The following is a 15,806-nucleotide window of genomic DNA, read 5'->3' as shown; positions in this document are numbered from 1 at the left end:
TTTCTCACGGCCAGGACGTTCAGAAACTCACGAGGAATCACAAAAGAATACAGAGGAATTTTTGTTTTTATTTCCTTTTATAGTGTGAGGTTAAGTCATTAAAAGTCAATCACAGTCATTAAAAAGTCGTTAGGCGCAGTACATTCGTTAAGTTTACCATAACCTCAAAGTGTTTGACCCTTTTCGTCAAATTGGTCAGGAAAATGTACCTCCTCCTCAGAAATTCCCTCTGCAGAGAGTTAAAAGGTCTCAGGTGAGAAAATATTCGCCGGAAGTTAATTTTAAATGCCTAAATTGTCTGATTTTCCACTTTAGAACCACTCTTTTGCGATCAAGAGTGAATTTCTGCCGAAAACCTGGTGCTCCGGAAAAGGCATCCTTTCCTCGTCTCACCTACGGTGTCACCCTCGGTGGATGTACATTCCTGTCTCTCTATAGCCTCCGCACGCGCCCCATTAATGCAAAATGCGAACCCGTTGCACCCATTCGGGAGATTCCGCATCAATTTGATTGGAAGCGACTCTGGAGCTACCTTAAGCCACATTTCCTCAAACTCCTCGGTGCTGTGATATCTGCAATTGTGGTTGCGTACCTCAATATCAAGATCCCCATTTTTCTGGGGGCCTTTGTGAATACACTGACAAAATATGCCGGAATTGGGGCGGCATCGGTGAAGACGACTCTTGGGGAATTCATTGCTGACATCCGTCGTCCTGGATTTCATCTCTTCACCCTCTATGGGCTTCAGTCACTCTTCACATTCGTCTATATCATTCTTCTGAGTCAAATTGGCGAGGATATGGCGGCAGCTATTAAGCAGGATCTCTACCGGCAGATCATCATTCAGGATCTTGCCTTCTTCGATCGCAATCGCACGGGGGAGCTCGTCAATCGGCTCACAACGGACGTGCAGGACTTCAAGTCATCCTTCAAGCAGTGCATCTCTCAGGGATTGCGCTGTGCTGCCCAACTAATTGGTGGCGGAATCTCCCTCGTGGCCATTTCACCGCACATGGCTGCTGTGGCTCTCATCTCCGTTCCATCCGTTGTACTGATGTTCTCCATGCTGGGACAATCCCTCAGGGCTCTCAGTAAGCGTGCTCAACGACAAACGGAGAAGGCAACGAGTGTGTGCGAAGAAAGTCTCTCAAACATCCGGACAGTGCGTGCAAATGCGTCTGAGTATCATGAGATTGAGGGTTTTGAGCGAGAAACAAATGAAGCAGCTGTCCTGGCGCAGAGTCTCGGCTCTGGCATTGCCGTCTTTCAAGCTCTGACCAATTTTATGCTGAACGGAATGGTGGCATCAACGCTCCTCTGCGGTGGCTACCTCATGTCCTCGAATCAAATCACTGCTGGTCAGTTGATGGCCTTCCTCGTGGCAGCTCAGGGTGTTCAACGTTCCCTGACACAGGGATCACTTCTCCTTGGCTCCCTTATTCGTGGTCTAACCGCAGGAACGAGAGTTTTCGATTACTTGTCCCTCACACCACAGATTCCCCTCGAAAGGGGGCTCACAATCCCACAGGATGTTCTCCGGGGGCACATTCGCTTCCACAAGGTCACCTTTGCGTATCCCACACGGGATGAACAGACAGTGCTGCGGGATTTCTCCCTGATCCTCGAACCGGGGAAGACGGTGGCTCTTGTTGGGGCCAGTGGCTCAGGGAAGTCCACCGTAGCTGCCCTCCTGGAGCGTTTCTATGAACCAACAGGCGGCACAATTGAGCTCGATGGCTTCAGTTTGGCTGAAATCTCACCCATGTGGCTGCGAGGGCGTGCAATTGGCTTCATTGAGCAGCAGCCAATCCTCTTTGCCACGAGTATCTTCAATAATATCAAATACGGCTGCCCTGAGGCTACGGATGAGGAAGTTTACGAAGCAGCCCGCCTGGCGCAATGCCATGACTTTATCCGGGAACTTCCCGAGAGCTACGACACGAATGTTGGGGAGCGTGGGGTTCAGCTGAGTGGTGGGCAGCGACAGAGGATTGCCATTGCACGAGCATTGCTGAAAAAACCCGCTATTCTCATCTTGGACGAAGCAACGAGGTGAGTTAGTCCCATCCGGATGAGAGAATTCTTTAAAAATAAATTTAAATTTGCAGCGCCCTGGACGCCACGAGTGAGGCAGAAGTGCAGAAAGCCCTGGACTCAGCTGTGAAGAATCGCACGACGCTCGTTATTGCCCACAGATTGTCCACAATACGCAATGCAGACCTCATTGTTGTCCTCAATCAGGGGCGTATCGTTGAGATGGGCACCCATGAGCAGCTCACAGCAAAGAAAGGACTCTACTTTGCCCTCGTGAGTCATCAAAGTGAATCCCGTGACGAAGAGTCGCGCCAAAGAGGCTAAAAAGTGTTCCATTTAGACGCAAATATTAGAACTTTATTCAATTGTGATTTTCTCTTTTTTTGAAGAAGTCCTTTATCCTTTTGCAGCTTAATCCTCTGATTTAGGAGACAGGAAGATCACAAATCATTCTTTCAGAAAAAAGTTATTAAATGGTATGTGTTGGATAACGGACAGTTTTTTATGCCCACGATGTTTTATTCACAATATTCTATGTTTTTTATTCCTAGACATAAACCCACAGATGTTAAATGTTTTCTAACGAGAAGTTTTTTTTATAACATTTAGCAGTAATAAGTTTATTAATTCACGTGCTTAAGGTTTTTGTTAAAAATTAATTTTTATTTTGTTCTATCAGTTTTACTTTTAATGGATTTATAATTTCATTCTTGATTCTTTTTTTATTTCTTTAATTAACACCTTTTTACTGAAAAAAAAGAAGAAAAACATAGAAATATGTATTGAAAATATAAAATTTTTGCTTAAATTATTTAAATTGTTTTTGATAATTTGAAAAATCTCTTTTTTTTTTCAAAGAATTTTGTGTTTCGATGCTGAATTCTATGTTTTTTATTCAAGCTAGTTTTTTTTCAATTCTATTTTTTCGTTGCTTACGATGATTTATTGTTTCCACATGAAATGCCAAAAGTTCTTTTAAAAAAAATTTATTTGTGTCTTGAGTGCGTAGAGCGACATTCTATGTTTTAATCTGAGACATAAACCGGCTTATTAAATTATTATTTCAGTTTAAAAGAATATTGACAGAATTCTTATGATAAGAAACCATAAATAATCTTTTTAACAAAGTGCTGAAGCTATAAAAAAACAGAATAATCTGAATGCTAAAACATAGAATTTTTGGTGGTTGTCTGTAATAAACATAGAAATATATAAGCCTTATCTATTATTCTTCTTGAATTGAATGCAATCTATTACCCTACAGTTGCAGCACTTTGAGGGATAATTAATTTTATTTATTCTATGTTTTATCTAGCTCGCAAAGCTTTAAGAATTCATATCATAGACAATTTACAATAAACACCAAATTAAGGCAAAAATAAATCATTGTTGAGCAATTAGGAAATGTAAGAAAAAACAAATATATAGTGAAAATTATATATTTATTATAGAAAAAATATAAATCATAGAAAATATAGAAAAAAATACCTTTCACCTGAAAATTAATCGCTACAAACTTAAGATAAAAAATCCTGTGTCTCCGGAATGTTTCCTTATACTCTTTAGATTAATTTTCTTTCTAAGAAGCAGTCGTAAAGGGTGGCTTCCACCCTGCGAGAGAATTTTCAATCTCTTCAGCCACAGCGAAGCACAATCTGTCACAATTGGGTGCAGCAACAATCTGCAATCCCAACGGTAGACCCCGTGAGTCCAAGCCGAGAGGAATTTGCGTTGCCGGCAGATGGAGGCAGTTGAAGAGGCTCCAGTAGCTGAATTTGTAGATCTGCACGAGAGGTGCGTAGTGGAAGGAAGCTGGGCTGGGTGCACTCGGCACCAGGAGTACCCCATCATCCCCAAGAAGTTCCTTTATGGCATTCCCACATGCCCGTGTTGTAGCCTCAATTTTCTGCACATTCCCCGCTGGGAGAATCCCATCGATTAGCGAGTAGATTGCCGCGAGAGTGAAGTCACTCTGCCCAAGGAGTTTCTTCACCAACTCCACAATGGGGTTCACTGGTTGCCCATTGCCGAGGAGCAAATCAAAGCCTTGGGGCTCCTTGCGCATCGCGTGTCGCCACATCTTTGAGGTCATCTCCGTGCCGGGAATTGTCACTTCTACGCATGGATTCTCAGCAATTGAATCAATATAACGAATGGCACGTCTTAGGGCTCCTAACATGTCCTTCCCAACGGGAGCCACTTTGAGATCCTTTATGTCCGTCAGGTACATGTACCGCAATTTACGCACATTGGGCTTCACATTCAGTTCCAGAGTTGACGCCAATTTTGGCCCTACGAGAACCTGGAGGACAATTGGAGGATTTCTAGATCATTGGCGTAGCCACGGAAGCTGTTTTACTGTCAGAACTTTCGAAAAGGTCAGACAAATCAGCTTTTTTTTCCTTAAGATATCTTAAGAAATTATTTGTTAATAAATTTTATAATAAAAAAATCAAAAAAGGAATTTTCAAACGTTTACAAAAATAAACATCAATAAGAAATGTCAAAAGCCAGAAAAGAAACGTCAAATGTTAGAAATGACAGAAGAGGGAAATGCATCATGCCTTGAAAAATTAACGTCAAATGTAAGAAGATAAATGTCAAGCGTAGCAATCAAATCAAAATTACAAAGAGAAATATCAAGCATTAGAAAAAAAATTCAAGCAACAGATGTCAAATGACAGAAAAGCCGCATTTAACGTTAGAAAATAGTCGTAAAACGGAAGGAAAAAAAATCAAACATTAGAATTAACGTTAAATACTATAAATTAAATGTCAAAACCTTTGAAAATAAATATCTTCTTTTACTCTTTTAAATGTTTTTCAGGTCAATAAAACAAATTTAAACGTAACAATTAAAAACTGTCAAAATCTACCTATTTAAACACACAAGAAAAATTACAGTCATTAATAAATATTTTGCTACGCTTCTAATTAAGATAATTTTGTATTAAAAAGTGTTTTTCGCGCATTTTACTGTATGCGAAGAGTCTTGTTTTAAAGGAAGCATTTTTCTAACGTAATTTTAACGATTGATGTCATTATCATTTACTGAAATATAATGAAATTCTAACGAAGGTTCTGTTTATATAATTTATGTACATATTTATCTGTATTCAGAACCAGTAATTTAAATGAAATTCGAATTTTTCCGCAAAAATTCCAATTTAAGTGAAATTATTCGAATCTTCGCAAATATTCAGATTATTCGTTAATATTCGGATGACTTGCCAAAGAAATCAAAATATTAATTTTCAGTCTTAAAAAATCGTTCATATTGAGGAGCTGAAGCTAAAAAAAAAAATATTTCATTCAAGCCTCAAAACGACTTTTAGGCCGAATAGTAAACGTATCACTAAACATGCTAAATTAAAGCTTAAAAAATATTTTTTTCAGTCCTTAAAAGGCAGAGATTGAGGAACAAAAACTTTTAAAAAATAATAATTCAAGCTTATAAAGGACAAAAAGACCTATACTTGGCTTTCAACTCTTAAAAGGCAGAGTCAGCTTAAAATAAAATTAATTAAAGCCTAAAAAAGGACTAAAATAAAAGCCTTAAATTAAAGTAAATTCAAACCAAAAAGGGCTAATTTTTTTTCGATTTTTATTCGGTTTCGTATCCTTCGTATTATTTGGCTTCAATCAAGGGATGTTTATGATGAATTAAAATATTCAGATCTTCGTAAAGATTCGCCATAATAACCAAAATATTCATCAGATAAAAAAGATACAAAAATTAAATCATTTTAAAACCTTTTTTTTTAATTATCATTTATCCAATAAAAAATAATTTTTTCCACACAAATCATTAAGATAAAACCTCACAGAAAATATTTTCAAAGAAAATAAAGTTAGAATGGAATTTAAATAAATTAATTCATGGAGGTATTTTGCTTTCCAAAGCACGTTGTGTCAGCCCAAAAATAACTTCTTACGCAATAGAAATGAGCAATCAATGCAAATGGGCATGGCGCTTTATCTAACCGGGCGGCGAAAGAGAGAAAGGAAAACATTTGAAAATTAATCACTCACCTTGAAGATTGGCAGCAGATCCTTTGCATATCGTGTCATTGGTCCCGCCGCAACCATCGTATTCTTCTCCTTTCCCGTCCTGAACGTTGTCCCGCGCATATTAACCAACCCCGAGGTGGGTTTGTGCCCGTAGATCCCACAGTAGAAGGATGGCATTCGAATAGAGCCACCAATGTCTGTACCTACAAGACAAGCCCATCAGCATTATTTTTTTCTTCTCTTAAAAAAATCCTCGAAATCCTCTGATAAATTATTCCAAAACACACCTTCAAGTGAAATTTTAAAGGGAGAAAAAGTGAAACTAGCTTTGTTTTCTTACAAATGTATACACAATTTATTCATTTTACATCACATTGTGTGCTTTCTTCGTAACAAATTCACTAAATCTCTCTTATAACATTATTTTTGTAAGTAAATTAATGTAATTTTTAATTGAAGTTTTCACGAGTGTTTGAATAATTCGTCAGAGGTTTCTATTTAATTTTAAGAAGATTAAATTAAGAAGACTTTTAGTCTTACTTTGAGATTGAATTTGATTATATATTCAAAAGGACTTTATTCACTTTGAGGTTCTCATGAAAAATAATCTTAATAATCAGACGAAAATTCTTGTAAAAGTTTCTAAACAAAAAAACATTTTAAAAAAACGCTGAAAAGACTCATTTTTTCAATTAAGCTAGTTGAGAAACCTCTGAAGTGATTTTCTCGAAAAGAAAACTAAAGGTCACGCCCACATTGTACAGTCGTGCTCTCGTGGTAGGACCGTCGTCAAAATGACTTCTCCGCGGTAAAACGGCTTCAGAATGAAGTATTTTGCCTTCGCAGTGGGACAATTAGTACTATTGGAAAGGTAGGATACTAATTGTCCCACTGCGAAGGCAAAATTCCTCATTCTGAAGCCGTTTTACCGCGGAGAAGTCATTTTGACGACGGTCCTACCACGAGAGCACGACTGTATCTAATTTTCTGTTTAAAAGCATGAAGCATATGCTTCAGTGCTTTGGTTAATATCCTTAACATTTGAAAGCAAATAACAAATAAAGTTTTAATAAAAAAAAACAATGCCGAATCATCGAAAGAACTGATGATGCTATACATTTGATATTTGAGAAAAAAATATCATGATCATGACATTTTTTGCCGGTTCCGTTTTTTGTTCTGAATAATGTGAATGTTTATGACTTATTTTTCAATCTTCTTACTTCGATTGTGAATTTTGAATTTTTTTTGTACTATTCTTAGTATTTGCCGCTGAGATAAAAGTTTTTAAATCCTGACAATTTCTTGATAAACAAAATGTCAAGATCATGTTATTTTGTATGTTTTTGTACATATAAAACATACGCGTCAATGCATCTTTGCGATTTTTATTGCTTTTTCTTTGTAAATTCATCAATCGACGCACTGACGCATATGCTTCATGCACTTTTAACACTTGGAGAATCGAAGTTTCTAACCTCAAAAGTTTGGTCTTCATTTTTTCTCAAAAGATTTTTCAAGTTTTCTTTCGACGATCTTGAAGTAATGAAACTTCCCTATATACGCAGATAAGGAAATTTTCACGAAATGTTAAATAGATTTTAATTCTGTGGCGATTGAGAAAAGTCTATTTGGCCACATTGGCCAGCAAAATCCTACATAGAGGTTAAGGAAAATAAATAATGTAGGGGTAACTGGGGTAAAATGTTATATCGCAAGGTTCGGAAAATGGACTGAAAATGCATTTTCCCATTGTGATAGAAAGAAATCGTGTGAGACAAAGTTGTAGCCCGGATTTCCTATAAGACTGTCGTCATTGTAAAATTCAAATATTTTCTCGGTACATACCAAGGAAAATATATTTTTCAAATGAAATTAACATTTTGCCCCATGTTCCCCTATAATGTGGGCAGAAATTTTATTTTTTTAGCAATTTTTTCCTTAATTGATTTCAGATGAAAAAGGAAAGTCTAATTTCTTAAATATTTTGTAGAATCTTTACGAGATATCTTTCTTTATTCTTCGAATGATACCATGAGAACCTCAAAATGCATAATGTCCTTTTTTAAGTACTCTGCTTATAAGAAGGATTTTAAAGAGATGAGAAAGGACGTTTGTTTTAAAGTTAATTGACTACAAACAGTTCAAAGTCAGATTAAAATGTGTGAAAATGCGGGAAAATGTATTTTTACGCGGGCAAAAGGGTCACAAAAGACTAGAAAAAGGCACAATGAGAATTCACCAAAAAAAAAGAATTCTCACAAAGGGACGGTATTTTAGGGACAAGGAGGCACTTCTACGGGCGCATGATTAAAGAGAAAAATTGTTAAACCTATTCCAAAGGCACTTCCGCATGCACTGATCACAGCTGCCTCCCCGCCAGATGATCCACCAACAGTACGGCGCAGATCGTATGGATTATTTGTGATTCCCGTGACATTGTTGCGTGTCTCCTGCCATCTGTTCACTTCTGGGACCGTTGTGGTGGCCACACAAATGGCTCCAGCTTCCTTCATCAAACGCACACATTCAGCATCCTCCGTGGCACGTTCTGTTGCCCGCGAAAGGAGCCCCAATGTGTGAAGGGCTCCCTTGACAGCTGTGCTGTCTTTCGTTGTGAACGGTACCCCCAGAAAGGGTTTTTCCGCGAATTCCCGCGCTGATACTTCATGCTTCTCGAGACGCTCATCGATCTTTTTTGCCTCCTCGAGGGCACTCTCAAATGGACCATCAGCAATTGCATTCAACTGTGGATTCACCTGTTGACGACAAGACGCATGGAGCGATTTTCTCTGATTTCTTTAAATCATTCCTTCAAGGTTAATTCAGCTGAATTGCTCACAAAAGCCATTAAATTTAAATTACGTAATTTTCACGAAAAAAAAAATACAAATTCATTCAAACAACGCGCGCTTTTTCTTTGCAAACGCACAGACTATTCACCTGGACAACCTTGACTTTTTAAACTTTACATAATTATTAGGAAATCGTTTAATTATTAATTTATTTGATAAAACGGAATCTGGAGTAATTTTTTTAAAAGAAAAATTATTTTAAAAAAAATGCCAAGAAAACATTTTGAGAAATTTCTAACTTTTCTGTCTTTTTCTTAGGGACTTTGGTAATGTTACTGATACTAAAGACTGCGACGGACGCAACGGGCATTATCTTTTCAAAATTTAACCCATTTAATTGAAAATAAATAAAGAAGAAATAAGAAACTCAAAAATTGAATAGATAAAGATCTCAAAATTATCCAGAAATTGCTCTTGAGTCATGAAATTCAGCACGTGACTGTAAAGTCCACGCAAAACGGGTTTGATGTGGCACCTCCCGAGGGAATGGAAGAAACAAAGAAGAAAAAAAGAATGGAACTTGGCCCCACTTACCTCCTTCATGCGATCAATGTAGGCCTTGCAGACTTGATACGATGTAAGCTCCCCTTTCCGGATGAGCCCCGCAATTTCGGTGGCACTTTTGGTGATGAAGAAATTCTCCCGGAGTGAGCTGCATGTCTTCTTCTCCTTCCAATACCACTCCAGGACAGTCTCGAGTAGCTTATCCACGAGAATGTGGATGATGAGGATGATTTGGGTGAGAATACCCCACGCGATTCCTTTGAGTATTTCGCAGGTCTTATTCTGTGTGGAGACGAAAGAAAAAATTCCGGGAGCGTCAAACTCGACCCACTTTCAACACTCCTGGACAACAAAATCAACCATTTTATCCATATTTACCTGACTCTGTGTGGCCTTCCGGTTACGGGGCATCTTCTAGCAATTGTGTGTGGCACTGAAGTTGCGAATTAAATGAAGAAAATGAAGCAAAGTGGAAAAAGCGACGAAAGTTAAAAAATTTCCATATTTTGATTTATGATCATCACACCAGAGTCCTCTGGTGGCTCTAATGTGCTTCTCCGCAATTTTATTTGGCGCGCTTCAAACATAACCTCAATTTGTGAAATTTTTATTTGTAATTTTATTTTTCCGGCTGGCTTCTATTTAGGATTTTTTCCAGAAATACCATCACGAACTCCTTCATCTTTTGTTTGAGTTTCTTTGAATTTTTTCAGCTGTTCTTGTTGCTAAAAAAAATAATTTTAGAAAATTAAGATGAAAATTTTTAATTGAATTTCAGGATTAGACAAATGAACGGAAACTCAACTTTTCGGTAGAAATATTCTTCCTCCTTGGCAGCTTCCATTCGTCCCATTGATCCTCCAGCTTCCCGGATACTCCCACCGCCACCACCACCTTTTCCAGCACCACTACCCAAATCTCCCAGTTGACTCATACCAGCAACTCTAAGTTTTTCCGGGATTTTTCCACCAAAAGAAAAATTACGTAACGTTATCAAATACAGCTAAAAATAAAGAGAAAGTATACAAAAAAATCTACCTGATCAAATTAAAAGGTTGACGGCTGCAAATAGCTCGCGTGCTTTTGAACATTTCTCAGAAGAAACTCCAAAGAACTTTTAACAGAGATTTTGGAATTATTTTTGCAGATTCTTAAACTCAATGGACTATCTTTGCAAAAGAAAAACAAGGAAATGATCTTTATTTTCAGTTCATTGATCTTTCTGATCTTTTTTCTTTGAGGTCTGCGCCTACTGATTTTCTCAAGTCCGTAAACTAACTTTAGTAGCTTTTCAAAAATAGGGGATGTGGGGCTAAATTAGTCAAAATAGTTTTTATGTCCTTTTGGTCTTCAAAAAACTTCGAAGAAAGAATCACAGCTAAATTTATAAATGTGTACTAAATCCATTACCAAAACCATTTATTTGACAAATTATATCAGTGAATACATTATTCTACTTTAGCTTTCTTGACATGATATTTTTTAAGGCATTTTCTTACAAGGAAGGAAATAAATTTAAAAATCATGTACAAAGTAATAAGAAAGAGTGAATAGAGGAAAGCTAGAACATCCCATGAGTGCCTGATGAATGGGCTAACATCTGCATAAGGAGGGCTCATGAAGGTCATATTGGGATGACGCATCACAAACTCTGTCCACCAAACAGCTCGTTCAAGAGGATTGTCTATCTGATCCCTGAAAAGTTGAGAATAAATCATTGCGTTCTCCTTGTATTTTGGATCATTCATCATCTTCACGATGAGTTTCCTGAAGGAATTCCGTTCGACCTTCGTTATGTCTTCTTCCTCGGCAAATCCTGACTTCACGCAATGTTCTATATTGCTAAATTGATCCAAAAAGACTGGAAGCCCTAGAGCAGGGACACCATGCCAAATTGTTTCGTGTGTACTGAGAATTCCAGCGTGGGTGATGAAAAGTTTCAAATTCGGATGTGCCAGGATATCATTCTGTGGCAGCCATTTGCGAATTATTACATTTGAAGGTATTTCAACGTGCAATGAGCTCTTCTCGTACTTCCAGAGGAACGTATACTGCGGTAGAGCACGAAAAGCTTCCACAATTTCCATTAAACGATCTTTTTGAATCTTTGAACTTTGTACAACGGATCCCAAAGAGAAAAGGATCACTCCATCTTTAGCGGAATCTAAAATATCTTTAAGATCTTTTGGTAGATCTTTAGGGGGTTGAATATGAAGTCCTCCAACTGGAATTACATGTGGCCAAAGTGGTACAATTTCATCCGAGGCAGGATGTTTGTTTATAAGAATAAGTTTGAATTGTTTTTCTAATTCCGACGAAAGATTTGGCACAGTACAATAGTGTTTTAAAACTTCAAACACAAAAATGATTGTATAATTTAAAAGTCTTCCCCAAAAAGTCAACACACTCGGACTATTCCTTATCAAATTGATTTTCATAAAAGATGGAGAAATTAAATTGCCTGGTACATAAGTGTTAGATGAAAGTGGCATGGCTACGCTAGAAGCCCCAATCACTGGTGCATTTCCGAATTTTTCAACAAAACTCATTAGAAATGACTGTTCAATATATTCAAAGATGACCAAATCGAACTGAAAAGATAAAAAAGAAATATAGCCCAATAAAACCTTCAAAATCATTAAATATAAAACCTTAAAATCGTCAGGATACTCTTGGAGTCGTTGATATCCACTGGATTGGGTATAAGCTTCTTGCATGTCAGACTTATGATTTACTCGATTTAGTCTATTAAAAAAATTTCCTTTTCCTATTTTAAACACATCAATTGCTCCTAATCTTTTCACACGCTCTTCTTTTGCCACGTCTAATTCAAGGTGATGAATATTTGGCATTTTTTTCCCATAAATATTACTTGATAGAAACGTAATGTTGTGTCCTCTTTCAGCTAGTACGTCAGTTAAAGTATTTATCCATACAACATGACTTCTTGATGGATTGGGGATAAGTACAAGGATATTTCCAGCATTTGAAAAATACGGAAGGATCAAAAGAAATAACAATTTCATCTTTATTTCCATCTTCTGGTGCTTTTATAGCTCACAATGCACACAATCCTTGTTCTTTTAATCCTTTTTTTTTGATCCCAAAATAATTTCTCTTCTCCACCATATGGTTTTCTTTAATATTTCTCGAAATTTTTTGTCCCCTTTTTGCACTTTCAAACAAATTGTTAATTTTTCCTACTTATTGTTTCCCTTTTAAACCCTTCTTAACGGTCAAAAAATCTTTGTTTTAAATCCTGTCTTAAATTTTTTTTTTCAAATCTCTCTTCTTAAGGAATAACTTTTGTTTTTGTCTTTAGAAAATAAACTAAAACTAATGCTCAATTTTTTTGTGCTAAAGAACTAGCTTGTTGAAAGCTATTCGTGGCCAAAATGAAGCACGTGCATCACGATAATTATTTCTTTGACACGATTTGATGAGAATTTTGACCTGAACAACAAAAACATTTTTAATGTGTCCAGATCCTCTTAAGATATTTTTATAAACTCACTTTTAGTCTTTTAATCAATAGAAAATCATCAATTTAAGTTTTTTTTCGTATTAATTTGCCCAATTGACCAATTTAGCCCCACTCCCTTTCTTTCTTGGACCAGCCGCCATTTTTTCGGAATATGCAAGACTCCAAGCGTTCTTCGCGCCAATTTTAACGCTCAAAAAATCAATTGGAGTAGAAAGAAAAACAACATTTTCCTTTGAGAATTTTTGATTATAATTAAAAAAAAAAAAGAAAATTTATTGTAATTCAAATGATTAAGCCACAAATGAGCGTGGATAGACATGAGGGGGGGAAGAAAAAAAAAAGACGCTTCTATAATCTCCCGGGTTGGTTTTTTTTTATCAGGAATGTGTGATGTTAATTCAAAGCATCGCGTTTATTTTGACAGACAAAAGAAATAAATGATGAAGAAAGGAGAAAAAGAAAAGAAATTGACCCACAAATTTTTAGCATAAAAGCTCCGGGATGGTGCGTCTGCTTGCGCCACCTCACTGCTGCTTACATTCCGGTGGGTTCTCCTTCTTGGAGCCCCCAATTTTGTCGATGTACTTATCACAATCCCCCTCGAGATCGTCATCCTCCTCTTCAGCATCTTCCTCCTCCTCCTCCTCCAGATCATCATCATCATCATCGACCACGTCACCCGTGTAGTAGAGCACCGCTTTGGGGATAACGCGTGAACGGAGGAAGTGCCCAATTTCGAAGTCACTCGCAAGGAGATTCTCATTCTCCGAATCAATCTTCGAATCATCCTCCGGCACCTCGGGTGGGCTGAAGAAATTGAAGAAGGAATCATTGGGCACCACCTTGGTGATTGTACGCACAGCTCCGCGTGCCTTGTGCTTCTGCTTCTTCCGGATTGTCTTCACCGTGAGGTTCATCCCTTTGTTCCAATTGATCTCGCACCCAACGCATTTGTAAATCTCTGTGCCCTCAAAGGAGAACGGGTCATCCTTCTCAATGGCTGCCTTGAGGAAGTACTGCTTCGTGAGAACTTCATTCGTAAAGTACTCATTGGGCTCAAAATGGAACTCCAGCGTGTAGCTCATACCCTCATCCCCATACTTGATTGTCACATCTTTGAGCTTCTTCAGGATCACCTCATCGTGTTCCTGCACCATGTCCGAAATGAGGGTGACATTCCGGAAGATTTTGAGCCAGAAATCCGGAATACCTTTAACATCAGCCGGGTAATCGAGCTTTGTACCCTTAAATTCTGCACTCAATTCCTTCATTTTCTCCGTTATCTCATCATCATCCTCATGGTCTGATTGGTATTCCACCTCCTTACCCGTTGGCTCATACGTCCCGGCCACAATGTTGCGCCTCTTCTCGAGAATTGGATTGTACAGAGCTTGGTACTTCTTCTCAAGCTCATACACTTCCTCGTAAAATTTCGCCTCAATGTCAAAATATTCCAATTGAAGATTCTTCAGTGCCTTAATGCGCTTCTGTACGGGTTCTGGCAGTGATTTAACCATCAACTGAAGCACCTGTCGACGCATGATGCCACTCAGGAAGGCCGGTCTGTTCCGGAAGTACAACAAAAAAGTTTGAGGTTAAATCATTCCAATTGGATTTTTCTTTCTTTGAGGGATACTCACGAATTGACGAAGTTATTGAAGCCACCCTTCTCCTCTGCCTCTCCATCGGAATCTTGACCAGCATCTACCACTGCTTTCTCTTGTGCCTCGTCAGCAGACATTGTGTGTGTGTGTGTTCAGTGAGTGCTCTCCTTCAATATGACGAAATCTACGGAGAAGAGTCCAAAATTTAGCCAACAAAATCTATCTTCGGTCAAATGGAAAATTTTCAGAGCCTCCTAGATAAAATCCTACGGAACTGGGTTCAAGGGCTCCTTTGTTTCCTGCAACACCCAAAAATCCCAGCAAAAGTCGGAGCAATTTCACACCTTGTGGTGGTCAGGAGGCAGTAACCTCTGACCAGGCACGAAAAAAAGCCCGTAGTGCCAACAAAAGCGAAATGCGCAATTAAATTGTTGGGATTCCTACGCCGCGGCAAGCACATGTCGCGGATTGGCGTGTGTGCCAATAAGAGTTCCGTGTGGAAAAGGGCAAATTCCCCCCATTTCGGGGCACATTTCAACAAATCTCTCACCCATATGCCATGCATGTGCCCCAGGGGCAACACCTCGTGGCATTTTTGGGGCTTTCCGGAGGGAATTTTGGGGAGAAAATTGAGAAATCCTTACCTCAAGAAAGCGGCGGCTATTTCCACAGGTCGTGACGAAATCTGAAAAGAATCAAACGAATGAAACGCGAACGCACAAACTGGACCCTCTATTGAAAATCTTTAAATCGTCATAGGATTCTCCACACTACTATCCGTGGCAATATTCCGCGACTCCTCGGAAATGTCTGGTTGAAATCTCGTGGAAATTCCTGTGAAAGTCTATCATAACGCGTCCAGTTATAAGAGTTGGTAGTTGGTATACTACAACGCGGATCGGTTAGTCTATGCGTTGTAATTTAATTTGTGAGTAGTAATAGTAAACAAAATTGATTTTTTTTTGTGAAATTCATCAATTTGAAAGACAAAAATGGTTATATATCTCAAGTTCTATAAGACCTACAGGAATTTCGTGACTAGTTTTGGAAAGGTCTTGAAATAATGCTATAATCTGACATTATATTTCTATACATTTCAAAGTCACCTCCAGAACACAAAATGGCGGATTTTTGTTTGATCAAAACAGTTTTTGACTCTTTTTGTCCCCAAGGGATGGTTCTAGAGGTTTCTTGTAGAGCTCTGCAAGACCGGCAAGACCTTTAATTTGATGCCAAGTCCACACTAAAAAATTTTACCGTAAATACGGAAAGGTTAAATGAATGAAAAGTTAAAAGTTAAAAGTTAAATGAATG

The 15,806-nt window shown here is 38.0% G+C and overlaps 6 protein-coding genes across 6 annotated transcripts in view; 2 read left to right on the top strand and 4 right to left on the bottom strand.

Annotated features, from left to right (window-relative positions):
- The window catches only part of LOC129795447 (mediator of RNA polymerase II transcription subunit 1), a 1,235,552-nt gene that overhangs the window by 591,380 nt on the left and 628,366 nt on the right, over positions 1-15,806 (top strand). The window lies entirely within an intron of this gene.
- On the top strand, positions 170-2,405 carry LOC129795508 (mitochondrial potassium channel ATP-binding subunit-like). The gene is made up of 3 exons (XM_055836856.1): positions 170-253; positions 316-2,052; positions 2,109-2,405. Exons 1-3 carry the CDS (start codon positions 204-206, stop codon positions 2,356-2,358), a joined length of 2,037 nt encoding a protein of 678 aa, XP_055692831.1. The 5' UTR covers positions 170-203; the 3' UTR covers positions 2,359-2,405.
- On the bottom strand, positions 3,458-9,899 carry LOC129795551 (fatty-acid amide hydrolase 2-B). Its single transcript, XM_055836939.1, has 5 exons — positions 9,783-9,899; positions 9,435-9,686; positions 8,378-8,804; positions 6,067-6,248; positions 3,458-4,336 (listed from the first exon to the last, which is right to left on the bottom strand). The coding sequence occupies exons 1-5, from the start codon at positions 9,813-9,815 to the stop codon at positions 3,614-3,616; spliced, it is 1,617 nt and encodes a 538-aa protein (XP_055692914.1). The 5' UTR covers positions 9,816-9,899; the 3' UTR covers positions 3,458-3,613.
- LOC129795759 (ATPase inhibitor A, mitochondrial-like) lies at positions 9,783-10,646 on the bottom strand. The gene is made up of 3 exons (XM_055837242.1): positions 10,443-10,646; positions 10,210-10,348; positions 9,783-10,129 (listed from the first exon to the last, which is right to left on the bottom strand). The coding sequence occupies exons 1-3, from the start codon at positions 10,493-10,495 to the stop codon at positions 10,043-10,045; spliced, it is 279 nt and encodes a 92-aa protein (XP_055693217.1). The 5' UTR covers positions 10,496-10,646; the 3' UTR covers positions 9,783-10,042.
- On the bottom strand, positions 10,807-12,804 carry LOC129795563 (UDP-glycosyltransferase UGT5-like). The gene is made up of 2 exons (XM_055836956.1): positions 12,056-12,804; positions 10,807-11,995 (listed from the first exon to the last, which is right to left on the bottom strand). The coding sequence occupies exons 1-2, from the start codon at positions 12,440-12,442 to the stop codon at positions 10,853-10,855; spliced, it is 1,530 nt and encodes a 509-aa protein (XP_055692931.1). The 5' UTR covers positions 12,443-12,804; the 3' UTR covers positions 10,807-10,852.
- On the bottom strand, positions 13,114-15,269 carry LOC129795627 (nucleosome assembly protein 1-like 1). Its single transcript, XM_055837068.1, has 3 exons — positions 15,137-15,269; positions 14,529-14,676; positions 13,114-14,451 (listed from the first exon to the last, which is right to left on the bottom strand). Exons 2-3 carry the CDS (start codon positions 14,627-14,629, stop codon positions 13,413-13,415), a joined length of 1,140 nt encoding a protein of 379 aa, XP_055693043.1. The 5' UTR covers positions 14,630-14,676; positions 15,137-15,269; the 3' UTR covers positions 13,114-13,412.

Source organism: Lutzomyia longipalpis, chromosome 4 (assembly GCF_024334085.1).
Source record: "Lutzomyia longipalpis isolate SR_M1_2022 chromosome 4, ASM2433408v1".
Classification (NCBI taxonomy): Eukaryota; Metazoa; Arthropoda; class Insecta; order Diptera; family Psychodidae; genus Lutzomyia; species Lutzomyia longipalpis.
This window is presented reverse-complemented; position numbering and strand designations above follow the sequence as displayed.